The following is an 18,112-nucleotide window of genomic DNA, read 5'->3' as shown; positions in this document are numbered from 1 at the left end:
AACGTAACCATCTGCTGTCAGCTAAAGGGTCTTCTGCTGTCAAAATATTCTGCATTAATACATAATACGATATATATATATATATAGATAGATAGATAGATATAGATTAATGCTTTAACAGCACTATTAAATACACAAATTTCACCAAATTTAATAGCTCGTCAGTCTTCGCTGTCAAAGATGCCAAATACTACCTTGATTGACAGTTCAGCAGCACTAAACAAGTCCATACAGTCGCCATTATCCAACCTTTTTGCTCTGTAACGACAGCGATTGACAATTGCGAACATCTGGGCATCAACACAGTGCAAACGCTTCCTTAAACGGCGTTAACAAATGGATTGTATTGTTTTTGTCTTCTGTGACTATCATGCAAACTAGGTGTGGTGTATGGCTTCAGCCATTGTTTATGGTCGCAGGGTTGTGACGTCACGGCGACCGGGCCCAAGTGTGTGTGATGAGAAAATAAAAGTGAGCACAAGCTTATGGAAGCCCAAAAGTGTCAAAATTCAATAAATAAAAAGGCCTTTTTGAAATAACTATTCTATGATAAATAACAGGCAATTATCTAATATGGCCATTAAATATTAAGATGAGGTGTTAGTATTATTATGAAAAGTTTTATGCTATTCTTTAATATGTAACAAATATTTTATTTTGATTAAATATTTCTTCATGATTATTTTAACAACGTCACAGCCGAATGTCTTGGCCTGTCAATCAAAGTCATTGGGTGGGAGCACCTGTGTGAGCCAAGATCGCCGTGACGCCTACCCCGTAGCCTGACGCAGAAATTTAACAAGACGTTTACGTTATGATCCGATTCTAAACGATTTGCTACTTCTTGAGCAAGCCTGTGACCGCCGTGGCTCCTCATCAGGCGCTAAACTCTCCACGCGTGAATCGATACTGCAAGTGCTGCTGTTCATGTCTGTATAAGGGACTCAGCCAATCACGTAACTGGCTCCGCCTCATGTCATTTGATTGACAGACCAAGACATTCGGCTGTAAAACGCCATTATGTAAAAGACGACCATTGTGGAAAAGGACATTATGAAATAAAAACTGACTTTGTAAAACAACGTTTTATTATCTTATAAAACCTTGAAAATAAATTAAATGTCATTATTTTTAAAAAGTACGACCTTGTTAAAATAATCAATATGAAATATTTAATCAAAATAAAATATTTGTCACATATTAAAGAATAGCATTACACTTTTCATAATAATACTATCACCTCATTTAAAAAATTAATGGCCATATTACATAATAGCCTGTTATTTCTCAAAAGAATAGTTATTTCAAAAAGGCCTTTTTATTTATTGAATTTTGACACTTTTGGGCTTCCATACAGGCACATTTCTGCAGCAGTCCAACGACATTTCATCACGTTTTGAAATCGAAATAATCCCAACAAATCAAATTAGTAATTGTGACGAGGATTCAAAGTCCAATGCTTTTCAGTGGGCGGGGAGCGTCATTTTCACGGAGGTGGCCGCCATTGTGACTCATGACGTAATCGGAAGCTGGCGGTGCCGTTTTGCTCGCGCTGGCCACGCGTTGCAATACAGTAGTAGAAATAGACGGTTGAAAAACTTGACCTTGCGACCGCCAGTGAATAGTAGGACTACATTTCCCATAATTACTAGCTGCAAAAGAAGGAAGTATTTCTAGTTCCCGTCAATGGCGATGGCTCGCTTTGCAGGATTTGCATATGACAGAACGTGCTTCAGGACCTCTTCACAGCGAATAAACTAAGTTTTTAAAAATAAAACAAAACAGAAAAACAACTTTTATGTAACGGAGAGAAACTTTAGTGTGTTAATTGCACAGACAGTAAGCTTGATATTTGCTTTCATATCGAGATCAATGCTTTATCGCCTCTTGTGAAACACGTTCATTGTTATGTAGTGTTGACAGCAGTTATTGATACACAAGGTAGGAAATGAAACATGGTTAGGGTTAGTAGCACACATTACACAGACATTTCGCATACGACGTTGTGAGATTTGAACCCTGGACCTCAGGGTTCGCAAACCGCGTACCTAACCGCTCGACTAGCGGTACGACTGAGGGTGACCGCCGCTCTGTGTCCATATATATGAAAGAATAGGATTTTCAGCGCCAGGGGGCGCGTCTGTCGGCAAGCAAAAGACAAAACTGCGCAGAGACCGGCCGACTGCGTTGCCACCGTGGTCTGGAGGTTAGCGCTTCTGCTTGAGACGTCGCAGGTCCCGGGTTCAAATCCAGCAGCGGCTTGCTACCCTTCACTATACTGATACATACAGAACTGCAATTGGGCATGTTGGAGTTGCAATCAAAGTGCAGTTTTGTTATTCAATTAAAAAAAAAAAAAAAAAAAAGCTGAAACACAATCCTGCCTTCTTCTGCCACCACCCACTAACCCCGCCCACTCGTAGAAGCATTCCACGAGTAGCATTCTAGTGGGATTCGCCCCGCCCACTACCCACTAGCATTCTACTAGTAGCATTCCAGTAGCATGCTAGTAGAATGCTAGTAGGAAGCTATTGGGTAGTGGGCGGGGCTTCACTGTACTGTACTGTACTGTACTAGCATTCTACTAGTAGCGTGCTAGTAGAATGCTAGTAGAAAGCTAGTGGGTATTCTATTAGTAGTATTCTAGTAGCATGCTAATAGAATGCTAGCAGAAAGCTAGTAGAAAGCTAGCTACCCAGTAGCATGCCAATAGCATGCGGGTAGACTGACGAGCCATTAAATTTGGTGAAATTTGTGTATTTAATAGTGCTGTTAAAGCATTAATCAATCAATATATATACATATATATATATACATATATATATAGTATTATGTATTAATGCAGAATATTTTGACAGCAGCTTTAGCTGACAGATGGTTACGTTAAAGGTAGCACAGGTTGTTTGAGAAATAAACACAACAGTATGCATTGAAGTAAAGCATTTAATGTTGATATTCAGAATATTTGTATGCAAGTAATTAGAAAAAAAAAAAAGAAAAAAAAAAAAGAGCATCAGTATGTGCAGGGGACCAAAATCTGTTGACATCAACATTAAATGGCAAAAGAATTAACATTTAACAGGTGCACGTTAAATTTGACTGGAAAAAAAAAATGATAAAAAGCCTTTTTAATTAAGCGATTAATCAAAATCCTAAAATGTGATTAATCTGATTTTAAAAAAAAAATCATTTGACAGCTCTAAATATTTTGGAAGTTTGAAAATCTGCTCACCCTGGTCTCGACATCCAGACAGGTAGCACCCAACATCCCACCACAGATTAGACAATATTCAAGTAATTTATCCTAAAAAGTGATGTATTAGCAATGTTAACATCTTTACACAAACATTCAAGGTATTCATGTCAAACTGGTCCCTCTTCACATGAATCAGTAGTAGCTTTTAGCCTACAATTGGTCCCCTGGGCCTTCAAAGTTGAATTGTTTCAGGTGATCGCAAGCTGAGGGGACCGAAAGGAAGGCGGCGTACCTCAGCTTGAGATGTTGAGGGCCACGTGAATGCAGACACGGGGACCTGAAGCGCACACTGACCGCAGCAGAAGAGCCAGCAGGAGCTTGCCCGTCCTCTGCAGGAAGAACAACTCGGACGACAACAAAACCATCACTTTATTCACAACAGCAGTACACATTTGTGAAAAATGCCATACATGTTCATACACCATGCTTTATTAGACAGCATGCTTGGCAAAATGTAGTGCAACATTATACATATTTGTAATTATTAAATGCATCGTGCATGTTCTCCCTCTCCAAAGTCTAAAACTGACAGCTTGCAAATGTTACTTTTTTTTTTTATTCAAGCAGAAAAGCATATTTGGAACAGACAAGTAAAACAAGCTTCAGTTGTATCCATAATTAAAAAAAAAAAGCAAAAAAACAAACAAAAAACCATTTCATAGACATAGAAACCGGCTACATTTTTAGTGTGTGGGGGTGGGGTAGACAAGCATGCAGTCAGTGTGAGTTGGTGCACACCCAGTGAGTTGGTGACAGAGTGGAAATGAACATCGCGAGTCTCACACAAGACATTCTCCCTCCCTGGAAGGTTGCTGGCTCTGCTCTTTAACACTTGCAGCATCCACAAGCACCTTTGTGGGGAACAGAAAACAGACTCTTGTGAACGTGTCATCTGTGTTGACACACAATCAACTGCACACTTGCCTCAATAGTAATGAAGACGTTCATTTGGAGCTCCTTTGTGTACATTTATTCTTCTTCAGCCTGTAACAGAAGAAAAAAAGGTTTGATTAATGTTGCTCAATCATGATGCAAAGCCTGCACTGCACAAACCAAAAAGCTGCTCAGCCCCCAAACAACTTCACCAACTTGTCACTCATCTTCTCAACCTGCAAAACAAGCAGACAAATGCACATGGTCACTGTTGACTTTTGATGCTGCCACTTGACGGACTCCGCCTCCTTCCTGCAAGATGAATTCAAGTGCATTTGTCGAGCCAGTTAATCACAAATAGCATCTCAAAAGGGCTTCTTGAGCCCACAGCTGGCGAAATTAAAAGGTTTGTGGTGGCATCTCCCGACCTAAACGCCATCTGAAAGGAAAAAAAATCTCAACAAGTGGACCAGCGATGGATGGACCAACCCCAAAAAGACTGCTCTGCATTAGCTAAAAACAAATTCTTGTGCAAGAAGAAAACTGTCAAAATGAGTCGTGTACTTGGTTGAGGTCCTCTTGTACGAGCGGGTGCAGAGACAAGCCTAAAAATGGACAAAAAAATGGCTCAATATGACGGACTTGTGCCTGAAATGCAACCGACATTGTGCAAAGCCACTTTCAAGTAGCCATCAATGGAACAAAACTGAACCCAGACAAGCCAAAAACAATGACAGAGCAAGATCTTGCAAACACTAACCACTCTCCCCACACTTTGCACACCCAAACAACGAAGGCATGCCACAAAGCTCCATATTCTGCCCCCTCCTGGTCGCAAGTCAGTTTTGATAGCAACAAACATCTTGTGTCAAGTCATCTTTCTGGTGCCAGCCACTTGGTTCCTAAATTGCTGGGGAAAGAAAAGAAATGTCACGAGTTATGCGCTAACTTCATATTGCTTATTTCTTGACTTGCCTGATGTGTTTCATGAGGCTGCTCAAAACAAGCACACAAACTCGGCCCTTTTTGTGCAACTGCTGGGGTTGGATGTGATGGCCCCTCCCACAACCTGCAAGAACATTTGTGCAAAACATTAGAAATGAGTCTCAACAGCTTATCAAAGGTTGGCGACGTCCGCTGACCTTAAGCATCCAAGGAGAAGCGAAAAAAAAACAAACATTTGAGCAACCTGGAGACGAGAGCGGAGACGGCTGGACCAATCGGCTGCAACGGATGACAAGTGTTAGACAATGTTGACACAAAGGCCCGACACCTTTGATTTTATTGTGCTCACCTGGCTTTTTCTTGACCCCCCCCCCCCCAAAAAAAAAAAAAAAACACTCGTGTACTAACTATATTGGTCCACTTCCTCTTGGTTCCCCTCACGAAAGCTGGTGCCTCCACAAGCCTGAAACACAGAGTGGGACAATTTCATCATTGATTTCAATTTGTGCTTATTAACATGATTGCGTGCTTCCTCAAATCCTACACTGGCCTTCAACTGTCATCAACAACAACAACAACAACAACAACAACAACAACAACAACGTCTGGATCCAGACAAGGCACAAGTGCAGACCACCTGACGCAAGACAACTCCAACCGTCAGCTCTGACCAACTTGTCCTCATTTCAAAGCAACCTTTCCAGTCCAGCACAAAATTGTCACCCAGAACCAAAGTCAACCAAAGCGCGCCTGGAACTCCCCACACATCATACAATTCATATAACAAGTCAAGTTTTATGTGTGCGCTTGATTCTTGACTTGTTCCTTTGCCTCCTCGTGCCATCTGGCTCATCATCTAACCTGCAAAAGACAAACATGCCATTAATTGTGTGCTGGAGGGAACTTTATTTCATGTGTGTTTGTATATTTCACCCTCATACAATCCATGTTGAAACAAAATAAAATGACCCAGACTGCCAAGTTTAGCAGAAAATTACACATAGAAAAACAAAAATTCAAAAACAGTGCATAAGACAATATCACATTCACAAGTTTGCAAAACAAAAAACAATCAAGGAAAATAAATGACAATATTAGATAGATTAGATGAATTGTAAGATGGAGATGGTGGGTGGCTGGGTACAATTCTTACAAATTCAATAACTCAGAGTTGAAGGGGGAAAAACAAAAACATTTGACCACGACAGCAAAATTCACAAGCCCAGACAAGGAAATGACTAATGATGGGAGAAAAAAAAAAAAGACAAAAACAAAAGTTACACACCACCAGAAATAAAACGATATTCAATAGACCCAATCAACAATTAGTTAAACAACAAAAGACCTTACAGTTCAGTACAAAGCTTTCAAGTGTGTCATTTACAACAATGGAAGAAGAGAGAGAAAAAAAAAAAAAAAAAAAAAAGCTGGCCAGCATTAAAACCAAACAAAGCAAATACATTTGAAATGGTGGCAAAAGTACCCAAATTAATTGCAAAATAAAGCAAAGTGAACTGAATTGTGACGTGATGTGATCAAACCTCAAATGTTTGTTGTGTCCCTGTGAAGCTAAGCTAATGTTAGCTTCACAGTTCATGCAGCCAGCAGCTTACCTGCATTTGACAGATGAAGGTAAACGTCACCGGTTGGTTTGGACTTTTCACTTCAAGACAGTCCTGCAAGAAGCAAATATACGTGTCACTGTAAGAAACGGGAACAAACGCCGGCCAAACATTTGCTCGCGTGCTAACTTACCTGAGAAAAGGCCACACGTGTCGGCGCCATCTTGCCTGACCTGTAATCCCGTCGTGCACACCTGTCTCCAATATCACCTATCAAAGTCTTCTTCTGCTTAATTGAACGGCGCTTTCTTGTGCTTGTTGGACGGCGCTTTGCACACTTGCGCCACCCGGTGGCCCGTCAGCTTTGCTGCTTTAACGCCACAAAAAACAAAACAAAAAAAAAAACACGTTCATTCACGTGTATATTTATTTATGTATTTATTGCACGGTGTCTGGTGTAAGGAGGACTTACCAAGAATGAAAAAAGCTGTTTTGACTCAATTTTGGCGTTGACAACCGAGCAGGCTATTTCACCAAAGCACATTCGCCACTTTCATTTTCGTTACAAAAATTATTTGTTTTGAAAGATTGTTTGGAAGTGTTTAACTAGCTCCAGCGGATTTCCCGAAAATTGTACAAATAAACAAACACATCTTTTTGTTCTATTGTGTATTTATTTTTGTTGCGTTGTCAAGACAACCTGTCATCAACACACTTTTGCCTTAAAGTGATTTGAACCTTCTCGCTTCCCGTAGGCATCCGGTTCAGCAAGTTCGCAATTGTAGTCCTGTCGTTTGAGTGAGTATTTTAAACATATTTAAACTGCCGTTTAATATGTGTATGGCTAATACACGACCTAGAAGGATGTTGATAACCCTTGAGTTTGTTTATTGTTACTCGCGAGGTCACTGGAAGCTCGCTTGCTAATATGTCAACAATGCCTCGTGGCTCGGCAGCTAGCTCGCTAGCTAGCACGCCCACAAATAGCACTCAGCTGCCAATCAAAAGTCAATCAAGGAAAACGCGTGACTTGAATGTTTGGTGTATTCTTCTCCAAACAGAAGCTTTGATGGCCAAAATGAAAGCGAGTGATGGCTTCACACGCTACAAATTGCTACATCCTGGACATCTCGTTATCAACATCTTCTACAAAAGGTAACACATGCCTATTTTGCTTCTTTTTTGTTCGATGTAGCTGGTGGCGAGTGGATCAAAACATTAGGTACACGTGCGCAAACTGCAGATAAAAATACTACTAATAATTTCTGAGTATTGGTTTAAAAATATGTATCTATTAGACCACTTGTCCTAAAAAAAGAGTGCAATTGTTTAAATATTGAAAAAAATATATATTTATTGAAATAGGTCAGTGTCTCTTTTGGTCATTGGATATATGTTTGAAAACAGATATTAAAAATAGAAAAACGAATTTCTAATGTCATTTTTGTTTTAAAATAGAAACACCAAAATTTACATTCAGCTCGATTTTCTCGTTTGGTTGTTTGGAACGAGCAAGGAATAGAATTGAATAGAATAGAATTCAACTTTATTTTCAATGCACTGTCACAAGTTCAGAACAACGAAATAGTTTGCATCCATCCAGAAGTGTTTTAGCAAAAATGAATAATATATTTTAAAAATAAGACAAACAGTATATACACATTATTGCAGGCTATTAATATGTATTCAGCATTGATAAACAAAATATTTCTAATTATATATAATATAATTGTATATGACTATCTCTACAGTATTAACAGATATTTATTTATAGTAGTGCAATTATGATCAGGAGACAGTGTTCAGGAGTCTCACAGCAGTGGGGAAGTAGCGATTCTGATATCTATTAGGAAAAGCCTAATCATAGTTTATCAATTTTATTTTAAAAACGTAAATAGGATACAGCACGACGCACAAATATATATATATATATATATATATATATATATATATATATATATATATATATATATATATATATATATATATATATATATATATATATATATATATATATATATAAAAAAGGCTCGTATTTTTGTTTTCCATTCCGGAAGTTGTCACCGCGAGCATTTCTCATACTGGCCAAGAGATGGCGACACTGTCATCTAAAAACGATATTGATTCTGTATGACTCCAGTCAAAATTCCACAAACGGTAACTAAACACGTGGAGATGATGATGGTGACAATAATAATAATAATGATAATAATGATAATAACAATAACAACAAGGAAAATCAGACATTGGTTTTAAATTGTGATTTGGAAAAACGTATAAAATGCTCATTTTCTTTCGTATTATTGTCAAATTTGAAGTGGAAGGAGGGAAGACTTCACACTGTGATCCTTTTGCGTTTTCCAGTCCACAGCACCATGCTGCATTCATTTCCAAGGCAGACTTTGTGGAAAATAATGAAATAAATAAAATAAACATAATTTTATTTTATTTTTTTTAATTCAAACTTCCATTACTCTAGTGCCAGTTGCACTTTATCATGTGTTATCTTCAAAAAGAGATCCAAATTTTGCTGATACCCCAAAACAGCTTCAAATTTACTTTGGGTGTATCTTCTTTTTTTTTTTTTTTTTTTTTTTTTTATAGGCGTTTTAGGTTTAAAAAAAACAAAAACAAAAAACAGGCCTGGACAAAAACATTAAGGTAGTACAATAATAATAAAAGTAAATGTCAACATAGTTTTAATAACACCTGATGGGATTATTTTAAGGAGAACATCAATACAAATTGCTCAAAGCGCCACTCTGTTCAAACACAAGTCATTTCTCAACTTAATTGAATGGCCAATGGCTTGAAGAAAAAAAACAAACCAAAACAGTAAAACATCATTGTCACAAAAAGCACACAAAACCGGAAGGAAAAATATTGAACTTTTTTTTTTTTCGTTATAATTTTAAAGAGTCCAGATCCTCACATTCTCTGTCCATATACTTCTTCAAATGTGAAAAAAAAAGATCACGCATCCGTGCAACCCGTCAGGCAACGGCGACGTGAATAGAGGACCAAAACATATTGTGACTGTTGTTCTAATAATTTCAGAGATTTGGCCACATATTTAGTGAGGATCGATCACATTTTCATATCGTCGGGCCAGGCCTCGCCGCCTTAACTGTCATCCGCTCTCACTTGAAAGTTTTTTTCCCCCCCCCCTCGGAGTGAGTAGCGTACTATCCAATGCACCGTACTAAAACAAATCAAATGAAGCAGTAAAAAAATACTCAATATAATATTTCTGTGTTTGATAAAATAATAAAACAAGATGTCATCCCGCAAATTAATGAACAAAATCAGCTATAATTACCCCGGCGGATATAGGCCTAAATAAATTAATGGAGCTCACATCACACTTGTCCCATGCGTGCTCAATTCATGCAAACACTCCCTGTCCTTGCTTTTTTTTTTTTTTTTGGTCCAACCTCCCCGACAAACAGTGGCCGACGCGTCTCTCTTGGCAAGACAACACGCGATGATCGGCTGGTGTCTTGTCGCGTTCAAACGTAGTGTGTTGTCCGAGGGGGGGGGGAAAAATAACTTTCAAGTGAGAGCGGGTGACAGTTAAGGCGGCGAGGCCTGGCCCGACTATATGAAAATGTGATCGATCCTCACTAAATATGTGGCCATCCCTACTCATATGCCCAAACCAAATCTCTGAAATTATTAGAACAACAGTCGCAATATATTTTGCTCCTCTATTCACGTCGCCGTTGCCTGACGGGTTGCACGGATGCGTGCGCGCTCCATGCAGCCGCAGAACCCCCCCCCCCCCCCCCCCCCCCCCCCCCCCCCCACCCACCCACCCACCCTTTAGATCAGGGGTGTCAAACTCATATTAGCTCAGGGGCCACATGGAGGAAAATATATGACCAAGTGGGCCGAATCAGTAAAATAATGGTATATAACATAAAAACAATTGCCATCAATTCTACGCAGATTTTCGATATTTGTGGACCAGCCCTAAATTATGGAGCTCAGCTGTAATCTATTGTTCCAAAAAAGTAACAGGAATGCCAATGGAACACGGCAACACTTTGCCAGTATGAGTTCCGGATGTGTTAAATCGACCTGTTTTGCATATATATTGTTCACAGAATGCAATGTCTGGCGCAGTTAATGAAGATATAAGGACGTTAATTCTTCTAATTTGTATTTGTGTTACCAGTAATTGAATTTGTGTCGTATTTATACGTTTATCGGTCTATGATTTTATTTTATTTTTTTCAGAAAAATTTAAACAAACCGTAACTTTAGGTTGTGTGTAAAATAATGACTCTTCCTTGTACAAGTTGCATTGCTCATCTGAGGAATGCTTGCGAGATTACGAATTTATGTTTGGATTGTGGCCGGCTGATTTATTAGTCGGGCATTACAATTTTTTATTTTTTATTTTTTTACTTTACAAAATCATCTCGCGGGCCGGATTAAACCCCTTTGCGGGCCTGATCCGGCCCGCGGGCCTTATGTTTGACACCGCTGCTTTAGATGCACCTGTCTGGCCCCATCCCATGAAATATCCAGGGGATAAATAAATACATAAACGAATAAATAAACAAATGTATCCATAAATAAAAAGAGCTATAAAGTTCTGTTCAGTGTGTGATTGACGTTTCGCTCCCTTCGCTATTGGTCAATTTGCTATGGAAGCAAACGGACGACGATGTCGGTATGTCACATTATGCGTCAAGACGAGCAAAAATTCTAACAAGCTAGACTTTCGTCGTGATGGTCGTGAACCGTCCCGGACAACAGGCGACCAGTCGTTGAACGTGTCTCACTAAATAGGAACCATCATCATCATCATCATCATCATCGCCACCATCATAAGTGATGAATTGTTTAACGCTTCTTAATTTCCTTAAAGTCCACATACAAACTGTTTAAATATTGATATGGCTTTAATATCAGGTATTGTAAAATGTAAAGTGCAACCTCCTTATGTAACCATTTTTTAAAAACTGCTATTTTTCCCATCTGATTTATAAGAGTGGAGATCAACATTTATTTTCAAATTACAGACCTATAAATTTGTACTGTCACAGTTGTAAAAAAAATAATAATAATAATAATAAAAATAATATTAATAATCCAGCAAAACTATTTTGACATTTTGACTATTTTGACACCGCTGTGGCAGTGTTTTTTTTTTTTTTTTTTAAACAATAAAAAAAAAAAAAAAGATTTTACAGTAATCATAAGCCATTTATTGTGCATTCAAATAAAGTCCTGCTTTGGAATAAAGGGATGTAAAGTTTTTATTTAATCCAATTAATTGCCAAAATAATGGACCGACTAATCGATTATTACCCTTAGTTGCAACCATCATTAAGAGTTTTATATTTAGCATGTCAATTTTTTTCTCTTGCAATATAAAATCTGAATATTTCACTTTGACATTTTTTTAGCTTGAAATCTTGTTGAAGCCATTCCTTGTGGAAGGGAAGACACACATACACACAAATAAAAAATAATAATAAATAAATAAAATATGTCCAGCACGCTGAAAAGACTGATGACTGATCAGTTAGTGGATAAAACTCAACATATCGAATATATTTAAAAAAATATATATATATGAAGATAAATATAACACTTGATTCTGAGAAGAAAAGTTAAGTGTACCACAATTATTAAATCATTTAAAATAAGAGATTTGAAGAATGTGATATTCAAGTTTGTATGTCTGAAATATTGTAAGACATATATTGTCAAGGTCAAACTGTTTTTGGAAAAAGGTTTCATAGTTTTGAGATGGAAAATATCTTTCCAAGATCATTTTCCATTTTTAAGACTCTTATTTGTGGAATCAGTCGTGAAGGTGAAGGAATGATGGAGGAGCACTTTGTTGCCTGTTGACATCCAATTTGAACGCGTTTGTCATATTTTGCCATGTTGACATCCGATTGTTATCAGGATGTGAAAAGGGAGGAGAATCTTACTCACTGCTTTTCTTTTGTTTTTGTCTGCATGATTGACCGCCTGGGGGAGCTTTCAGCAGCCCACAGACAGACAGACGGGCGGACAGACAGACAGACGGCAACCTGCATTTGGACACATGATGATTGTGAGTACATACGCAGTGTTGTGTGCTTGACGAGATGGAAGCGTCCAGTTTTCTTCATCTGTAGCCACAGTTGACTTCAATCTGTACTCTTGAGCATGCCAATAAGAAACCAAGATCAAAGTTTGATGTATTTGAAAAGTGTGGTAGTTTTGGAGTGTGAAACAGGCGATAAACTCCATGACATTTTCATTTGGTGCAAATGACAGCAGGTTCAAATCAGTATTGATTTATTTTTTTGAAACTGTAGGCAACAAGAAAAGCAAAACTGTGAAAACATTGCCATCTTCTGGCCAGAAAATGCAATTGAGATTTAAATTTAATAATATAGCCTTAAAAAAAAATAAAATAAAAAATGATACTTTATTCAATACTTTCGCTCGGGGGTAATTAAAAATAGATGTGAAATGAAATAAATATGTTACATTTAATGAAAGCAGAAACAGTCTTCATTTTTTTTGTATTGCTTACAATATCTAATTGACAGAAAATAAAAGCCTGAGTTCGTAAAGGAAGGCCTAATTTCCAGAAATGTACACTTTATGTATGTGAAATTTTGCCAAAAATGATAAATAAATGAACCAAAAACGCATTTGCTTAGCTTTTTTTCCACTTTCTTTCAACAAAACCAAAACTAACATTCTTCCCAAATAAAACCAAATCTTTGTTAAAGTAAGTTCTTCTAAAAGAAAACAGAAAAAAATGACATGTTGACATTTCCAAAACAATTGATAATATCGGCGAATATATGGACTTGGTAGTATCATGACGTCATGTTGGAAAGGATCCTGCTTCAGAAATAGCTGTCTGAGCTAAAATTGTTCATAAAGTGAATCAAAGAAGAAGCACAAGGTGATTGTTAGATGTATCCAGGATTCAGTTTAGCTTCGTCTGCCGGGAGAAACTTTTGATGTGAGGATGAGTTCATGATATATTCTACAAACGATGGACAACTCCAAAAGCTGCAATTGCATTGTCTGGCCTGAAGATGGCAGTGTTTAGCAATTTTGCATCGCACTCCTCGTTGCCTCCAATTAAAAAAAAAAAAAAAAACACTGATTTGAACCTGCTCTTATTTCCACAAAATAAAAAAAGTTTATCGCCCGTTTTACACCACACTTTTCAAATAGATCAAAGTGTTATTCTTTGTTTCTTGCCCATAGTTCACACCTTTTCTCAAAAAGAAATCAGTCACTTCATTAAAAAAAAATAAAAATAAAAATGTTTTTTTTTGGCATGGCTGCTCGTTTGTCCTTCTTTTCAAGTGTCATTTGAGAAGCGTTGACATGTCATGCCTATTTTTGGTCAGGTTGACATTTGTGCTGTCACATGACTGCTTTTCACTTGACATGCCTCGTTAGCCCTGACGACCAGTTTTTGCTTGGACAATAAACTCCTCTGACAGTCTGCCAAAAGCTTCTCCGCCACTTTTCAGCAACTTTTTATTTTTATTTATTTATTGATTTATTTTTTGCCCACCTGTTAGCTCCGTCTTTTTCCCCCTTTCTTTGTGTTTTTGAATGAACTTGTGATTTGAAAAGGTGTGTGACGATGTCACAAACTTGTCACTTACTTTTGATCCCAGCACGTGCCAGATGTCGGATGTGGTGTCCGTGTGTCAGTGGAAGGAAGTCAGGTGACAGGTGAGCTCCTTCAGCTGAGTTGATTCCACACATGCAAAAAGCATCTGAAATGTTGTCAAGGTTTTGTTAAAAATAAATGACTTGTTAACTTGAACAGACGTCTTTTGTATTTTATCCGTCAATGTGCCCTCAACTGCTTTGGTTCGTCAGAACAAGCCATGTGAAAGGTTCTTGAGGTGAGAGTTTGCCAGCAGTCACCAAACAAATGTGTCATCTCATCTTACTCGGCCCTTTTGCTCTCCAAATGGTCAAATTGATGTCACTTGCTGTCCAAATGGTGACATTTTCATCACTTTTCATCACCATAAAGACAAAAAGTGTTTTGTCCATTGTCGTGACTGATGTGCAACTCTCAGCTCAACACTCAAAATGGCTTCCAAAAGCTCTAACTCCGCCCCAATTTTGGCTCCACCAATCAGCAAGCGGCTCAAATTTGCATAACCACGCCCACCTCAAACCGACCAATCACAACGCAGGATTTTGCAAACTTTTGCAATTCTGACCAATCACATCGCTTCAAAATTCTATAGCCACGCCCATTTATACTGACCAATCACAGCGCTTCTTTTTGCAGAGCCACGCCCACTTTTTTAACCAATCACAGCCCTTTAGCCTCATTGCTCCACCCACTTCCAGAGCTATCAGCCAATCAGCAAGCAGTATTCCCGCCTTGTCCCACCCAATCTGACAAAAAAAAATCCTGGGGAGAAAAAAAAAAAAAACCAGGGGGAAAAAAATCCGGAAAAAAAAAAAAAAAAAAATCAGGAATTTTTTTTTTTTTTTTTTTTTAATTCCTGAATTTTTTTAAGTTTTTTTTTTTAAGTTTTTTTTTTTTGTCTAAGTTTAATTTATTTTTTTAAAGTTGTTTCTGTGATGTTTGAAAATGACAAAGAGTTGAAGTGTTCTTTTGTAATCAAGCTTTATTTTGTTGCAGAGTAAACATGAAATGACAAAGCAAACAAAAGCGACAAGTCGGATGACGTTCTACTTGTGGTCAACAAGTCAGCCAGGAACAAGAAGGTGGACCTAAGAAAGAAAACAAAGTGAGTCACAAAGTTAAGTCACCTTGTAGTGCAGAAAAAAAAAAAATTGGGTCATGAAACTTACCAAGACAAGTTGTTTTCTGCAACTTTGTTTCCACACTGCTGCATTTTCAGGAAGCTCATCACCTTCCTTGCTGCCTACAGGAAAAAAAGGGGAGGAGTTCAAGTTGCCATGATTGTGCAATGAAGCGTGTCAACATTTACCTTGTGGATGCGAAATCAGAAAATCTGAACTTGTGGGCATGCTTGTCCAACTTTGGATGTGAACAGGTAAACCGTCAGTCGTCCTCCACACTGGACACAAAAATTTAAAGTGAGACAATTGAAAGCTGAAATGAAACTTGTCTTCTCTTACCAGCTGAGGACGACTTCCAATCAATCAGTCTGCTTTCACCTTGGAGAATTCCGGCAGCGAAATCTGAAACAACCAACATGTAAGCAAGTGGACACCATGGCAAGCACACAATCACTTTTTTTTTTTTTACATAATTAACCTTGTGTTGCAGCAGCTCGTCAAGCATGTTGGCACACCTGTGAAGAGGACTGACAAACGTGCACAACACAAGCAAGGGACCAGTCAACAAAATTATTTATTTTCTTTTATTTTAAACAAACATTGAAAATGGAGGCAGTTTTGAGCACCATCTGCAACCAGTTGTCTTGATTGCAGATGCTCTGACAGGTGCCATGCTGATGCAAAGAAAAAAAAAGGCGCAGGTGAGTGCACTTTCAAAGGTTAATTGGCAAATTTCTTTAGAGCTTACATCATCCGTTGGTATTCATGTTGGACACAAGTTGGTAGTGTTTTTCCCCATCGACTGCACCAGCGCCATCTAGAATTTGAAAGTAAAAAAAAACTGGATTGATCAAGTGAAATGTTTGCAACAGGTCCAAACCTTTTGACAAAGACAAGTTTGATTTGCACAGGTGGAGCCCTGCTGCGTCAATCAGGCTCTTCAGCACCACAAGAACACGCCAGAAGGTAAAGTAGCTTGTTGAGCAGACTTCCACAATCCTGGTCCTTGAGGCCGAGTTCTTGCAGGTTTTGCCGACTTCTTACCAGTCTTGTTCCACAGCTCTGTCATTTCGTCCAGATTTTTTGGGCCAAGGTCGTTGTGCCTGGAGTGACGCAAGAGGGTCAAGGTTCAATCATATGCTGAAATAAAGGTGTCAAACAAATTCTGCACTCTTGTGAACGTGTTTATTTCACCAGTGACGACTCTTCCACAACGACTTGCAGCTGCTGGCCTGAAAGAAACGACAACGTTGGTGTAAGCATTTTAAACAACCTTATAAGATAGTTCATCTTACCTCAAATGTTTAGCAGGAGGAGAACTGCAAACATCTCATGAAGCCACACCTCAAACGAAAGCAAGGCAGCCATTTTGGAGCCTGTAGACAAGTAAGAATCAAACAACCTGATATTTGATTTAGTTTAAAAACGCACAAATTCCACCTTTTTGCAGTCAATCTGGCCGTTGTGTTGAAGATACAAACCTGTGGACAGAAATGAGACAAATTAGAAACACGTGATACAAACTGGTTTGCTTGTGAATCAAAGTTGAAACGCACAGCAAGTCGGCCATTTTAGGCTCCATTTGAAGATTCCCACCTGTAGACAAACAATTAGACAATTATCATGCATGCATGTTAATCTGCTCGATTCAGTCCGTGTAAATGTTACATTTGTGTCTACTTACCTTCCGGAAAACGGCCCTTGCCTTCGTCGTGAAACTGAAAAAAGGTGAGAGACAAAAACGAGGGCGTTTTAGTGCAGTTTAACATGTTTAGCATTTTAAGTAGCAACGCTGGCGCAAACGTGTTAGCAAGATGCAAGCACGCCAAAAGTGCTGCATCGCGTTAAAAGGGAGCAAAAGCAGTGAATTTGAAAAAGTTAAAATAGCGAACACTCACCTGGTCAAAGTGTTGGACGATCTTGTGGAAATTCGTGCGGAGCAGCAGGAGGACGAAGACGACGCGATGCTGTCTGAGGTGAGAAAGAACGACTGGCGCGTTTCTTCCGCCTTAAATAGGTTTCCGGTGGTGACGTCACGAGGAAAAAATAAGTCAAAAAACAAAATAAGACTTTTATTTAACATATAAACACGCAGAAAGTGAGCTATGTTGCGTTGAGAAAGCGAGAGGGATTCGTTCAAAGTGATTTATAAAAGACGCGTCGGGATTTCGTACCCGGGTCGCCTGGTCCGGAGACATCATCGTTAACCACTCGGCCAACAGTTCTGACGAACAAATTTTTTGGGAGGTTATATTCATCAAGCAGTAGAGTGACGTAGCGGTAAATGTGCCAATCAACACTTAAATACGACCAAACGAGCGAATATTTTCACTTCTCGATGGCCGAGTGGTAAATGACTTTGCCAGTGCATCAGCAAGCTCGGGTTCGATTCTTGCTCTTGCCCACTTTTGAATTGTAAATTGTCGGTACCGGGGATCGAACCGTGGTCGTCTACACACCAGGCAAGGTTTTTACCGCTCGGCCACTTTGTCCGAGTCGCGGCGACTTTTCCTTTGGTATTTCAAGTGATAAAGTGACGCTCATATTTAACATTCCACATGACTTCGACTCCGTGCTTGTGTCTCCTGTCGCCATCAAAGTGAATATTTAGCAAAGTCAAAATGTAAAGTTCACCTCCATGACTAAACTTGTCCTGCCTTATCCATTTGAAACATTTTATTGCCCATTCACTGAAAAAAAA

At 38.7% G+C, this 18,112-nt stretch overlaps 2 protein-coding genes and 1 long non-coding RNA gene across 14 annotated transcripts; 1 reads left to right on the top strand and 2 right to left on the bottom strand.

The window, feature by feature from the left end:
- Positions 1–3,059: 3,059 nt before the first annotated feature.
- LOC144007594 (uncharacterized) lies at positions 3,060–7,604 on the bottom strand. 8 transcript variants are annotated; one of them, XR_013280231.1, is made up of 9 exons: positions 7,109–7,604; positions 6,830–7,006; positions 6,688–6,750; positions 5,483–5,537; positions 5,272–5,353; positions 5,105–5,198; positions 4,310–4,365; positions 4,181–4,240; positions 3,062–4,107 (listed from the first exon to the last, which is right to left on the bottom strand). XR_013280231.1 is itself a non-coding variant. In XM_077507353.1 (8 exons), the coding sequence occupies exons 2-7, from the start codon at positions 6,857–6,859 to the stop codon at positions 4,321–4,323; spliced, it is 369 nt and encodes a 122-aa protein (XP_077363479.1). In that variant the 5' UTR covers positions 6,860–7,006; positions 7,109–7,604; the 3' UTR covers positions 3,060–4,240; positions 4,310–4,320. The 8 variants fall into 8 exon arrangements, 3 of the variants coding, with proteins under 3 accessions (XP_077363479.1, XP_077363480.1, XP_077363481.1); XM_077507353.1 differs by having other exon boundaries at positions 3,060–4,240; XM_077507354.1 differs by lacking the exon at positions 4,310–4,365 and having other exon boundaries at positions 3,063–4,107; positions 7,109–7,595.
- A 2,849-nt stretch (positions 7,605–10,453) lies between these two features.
- On the top strand, positions 10,454–16,606 carry LOC144007595 (uncharacterized). 3 transcript variants are annotated; one of them, XR_013280236.1, is made up of 8 exons: positions 10,454–12,712; positions 14,295–14,352; positions 15,287–15,395; positions 15,540–15,665; positions 15,754–15,829; positions 15,902–16,112; positions 16,323–16,377; positions 16,472–16,606. It is a non-coding gene; the product is annotated as an uncharacterized LOC144007595 (long non-coding RNA). The 3 variants fall into 3 exon arrangements; XR_013280237.1 differs by having other exon boundaries at positions 15,510–15,665; positions 15,905–16,112; XR_013280235.1 differs by having other exon boundaries at positions 15,510–15,665.
- Positions 15,255–17,720, bottom strand: LOC144007593 (uncharacterized). Of its 3 annotated transcripts, XM_077507352.1 has the most exons (15): positions 17,586–17,720; positions 17,310–17,419; positions 17,096–17,129; positions 16,968–17,007; positions 16,852–16,892; positions 16,707–16,787; positions 16,606–16,643; positions 16,456–16,514; positions 16,160–16,228; positions 16,038–16,085; positions 15,890–15,938; positions 15,751–15,813; positions 15,600–15,689; positions 15,460–15,533; positions 15,255–15,378 (listed from the first exon to the last, which is right to left on the bottom strand). In XM_077507352.1, the coding sequence occupies exons 1-6, from the start codon at positions 17,667–17,669 to the stop codon at positions 16,716–16,718; spliced, it is 381 nt and encodes a 126-aa protein (XP_077363478.1). In that variant the 5' UTR covers positions 17,670–17,720; the 3' UTR covers positions 15,255–15,378; positions 15,460–15,533; positions 15,600–15,689; positions 15,751–15,813; positions 15,890–15,938; positions 16,038–16,085; positions 16,160–16,228; positions 16,456–16,514; positions 16,606–16,643; positions 16,707–16,715. The 3 variants fall into 3 exon arrangements, with proteins under 3 accessions (XP_077363478.1, XP_077363475.1, XP_077363476.1); XM_077507349.1 differs by having other exon boundaries at positions 16,160–16,514; XM_077507350.1 differs by lacking the exons at positions 15,255–15,378; positions 15,460–15,533; positions 15,600–15,689; positions 15,751–15,813; positions 15,890–15,938 and having other exon boundaries at positions 15,968–16,085; positions 16,160–16,514.
- Between the last annotated feature and the right edge of the window lie 392 nt (positions 17,721–18,112).

This window comes from Festucalex cinctus, chromosome 19 (genome assembly GCF_051991245.1).
Source record: "Festucalex cinctus isolate MCC-2025b chromosome 19, RoL_Fcin_1.0, whole genome shotgun sequence".
Taxonomy (NCBI): domain Eukaryota; kingdom Metazoa; phylum Chordata; class Actinopteri; order Syngnathiformes; family Syngnathidae; genus Festucalex; species Festucalex cinctus.
The sequence above is the reverse complement of the archived record's forward strand: the minus strand, read 5'-3'. Positions and strand labels throughout refer to the sequence as shown.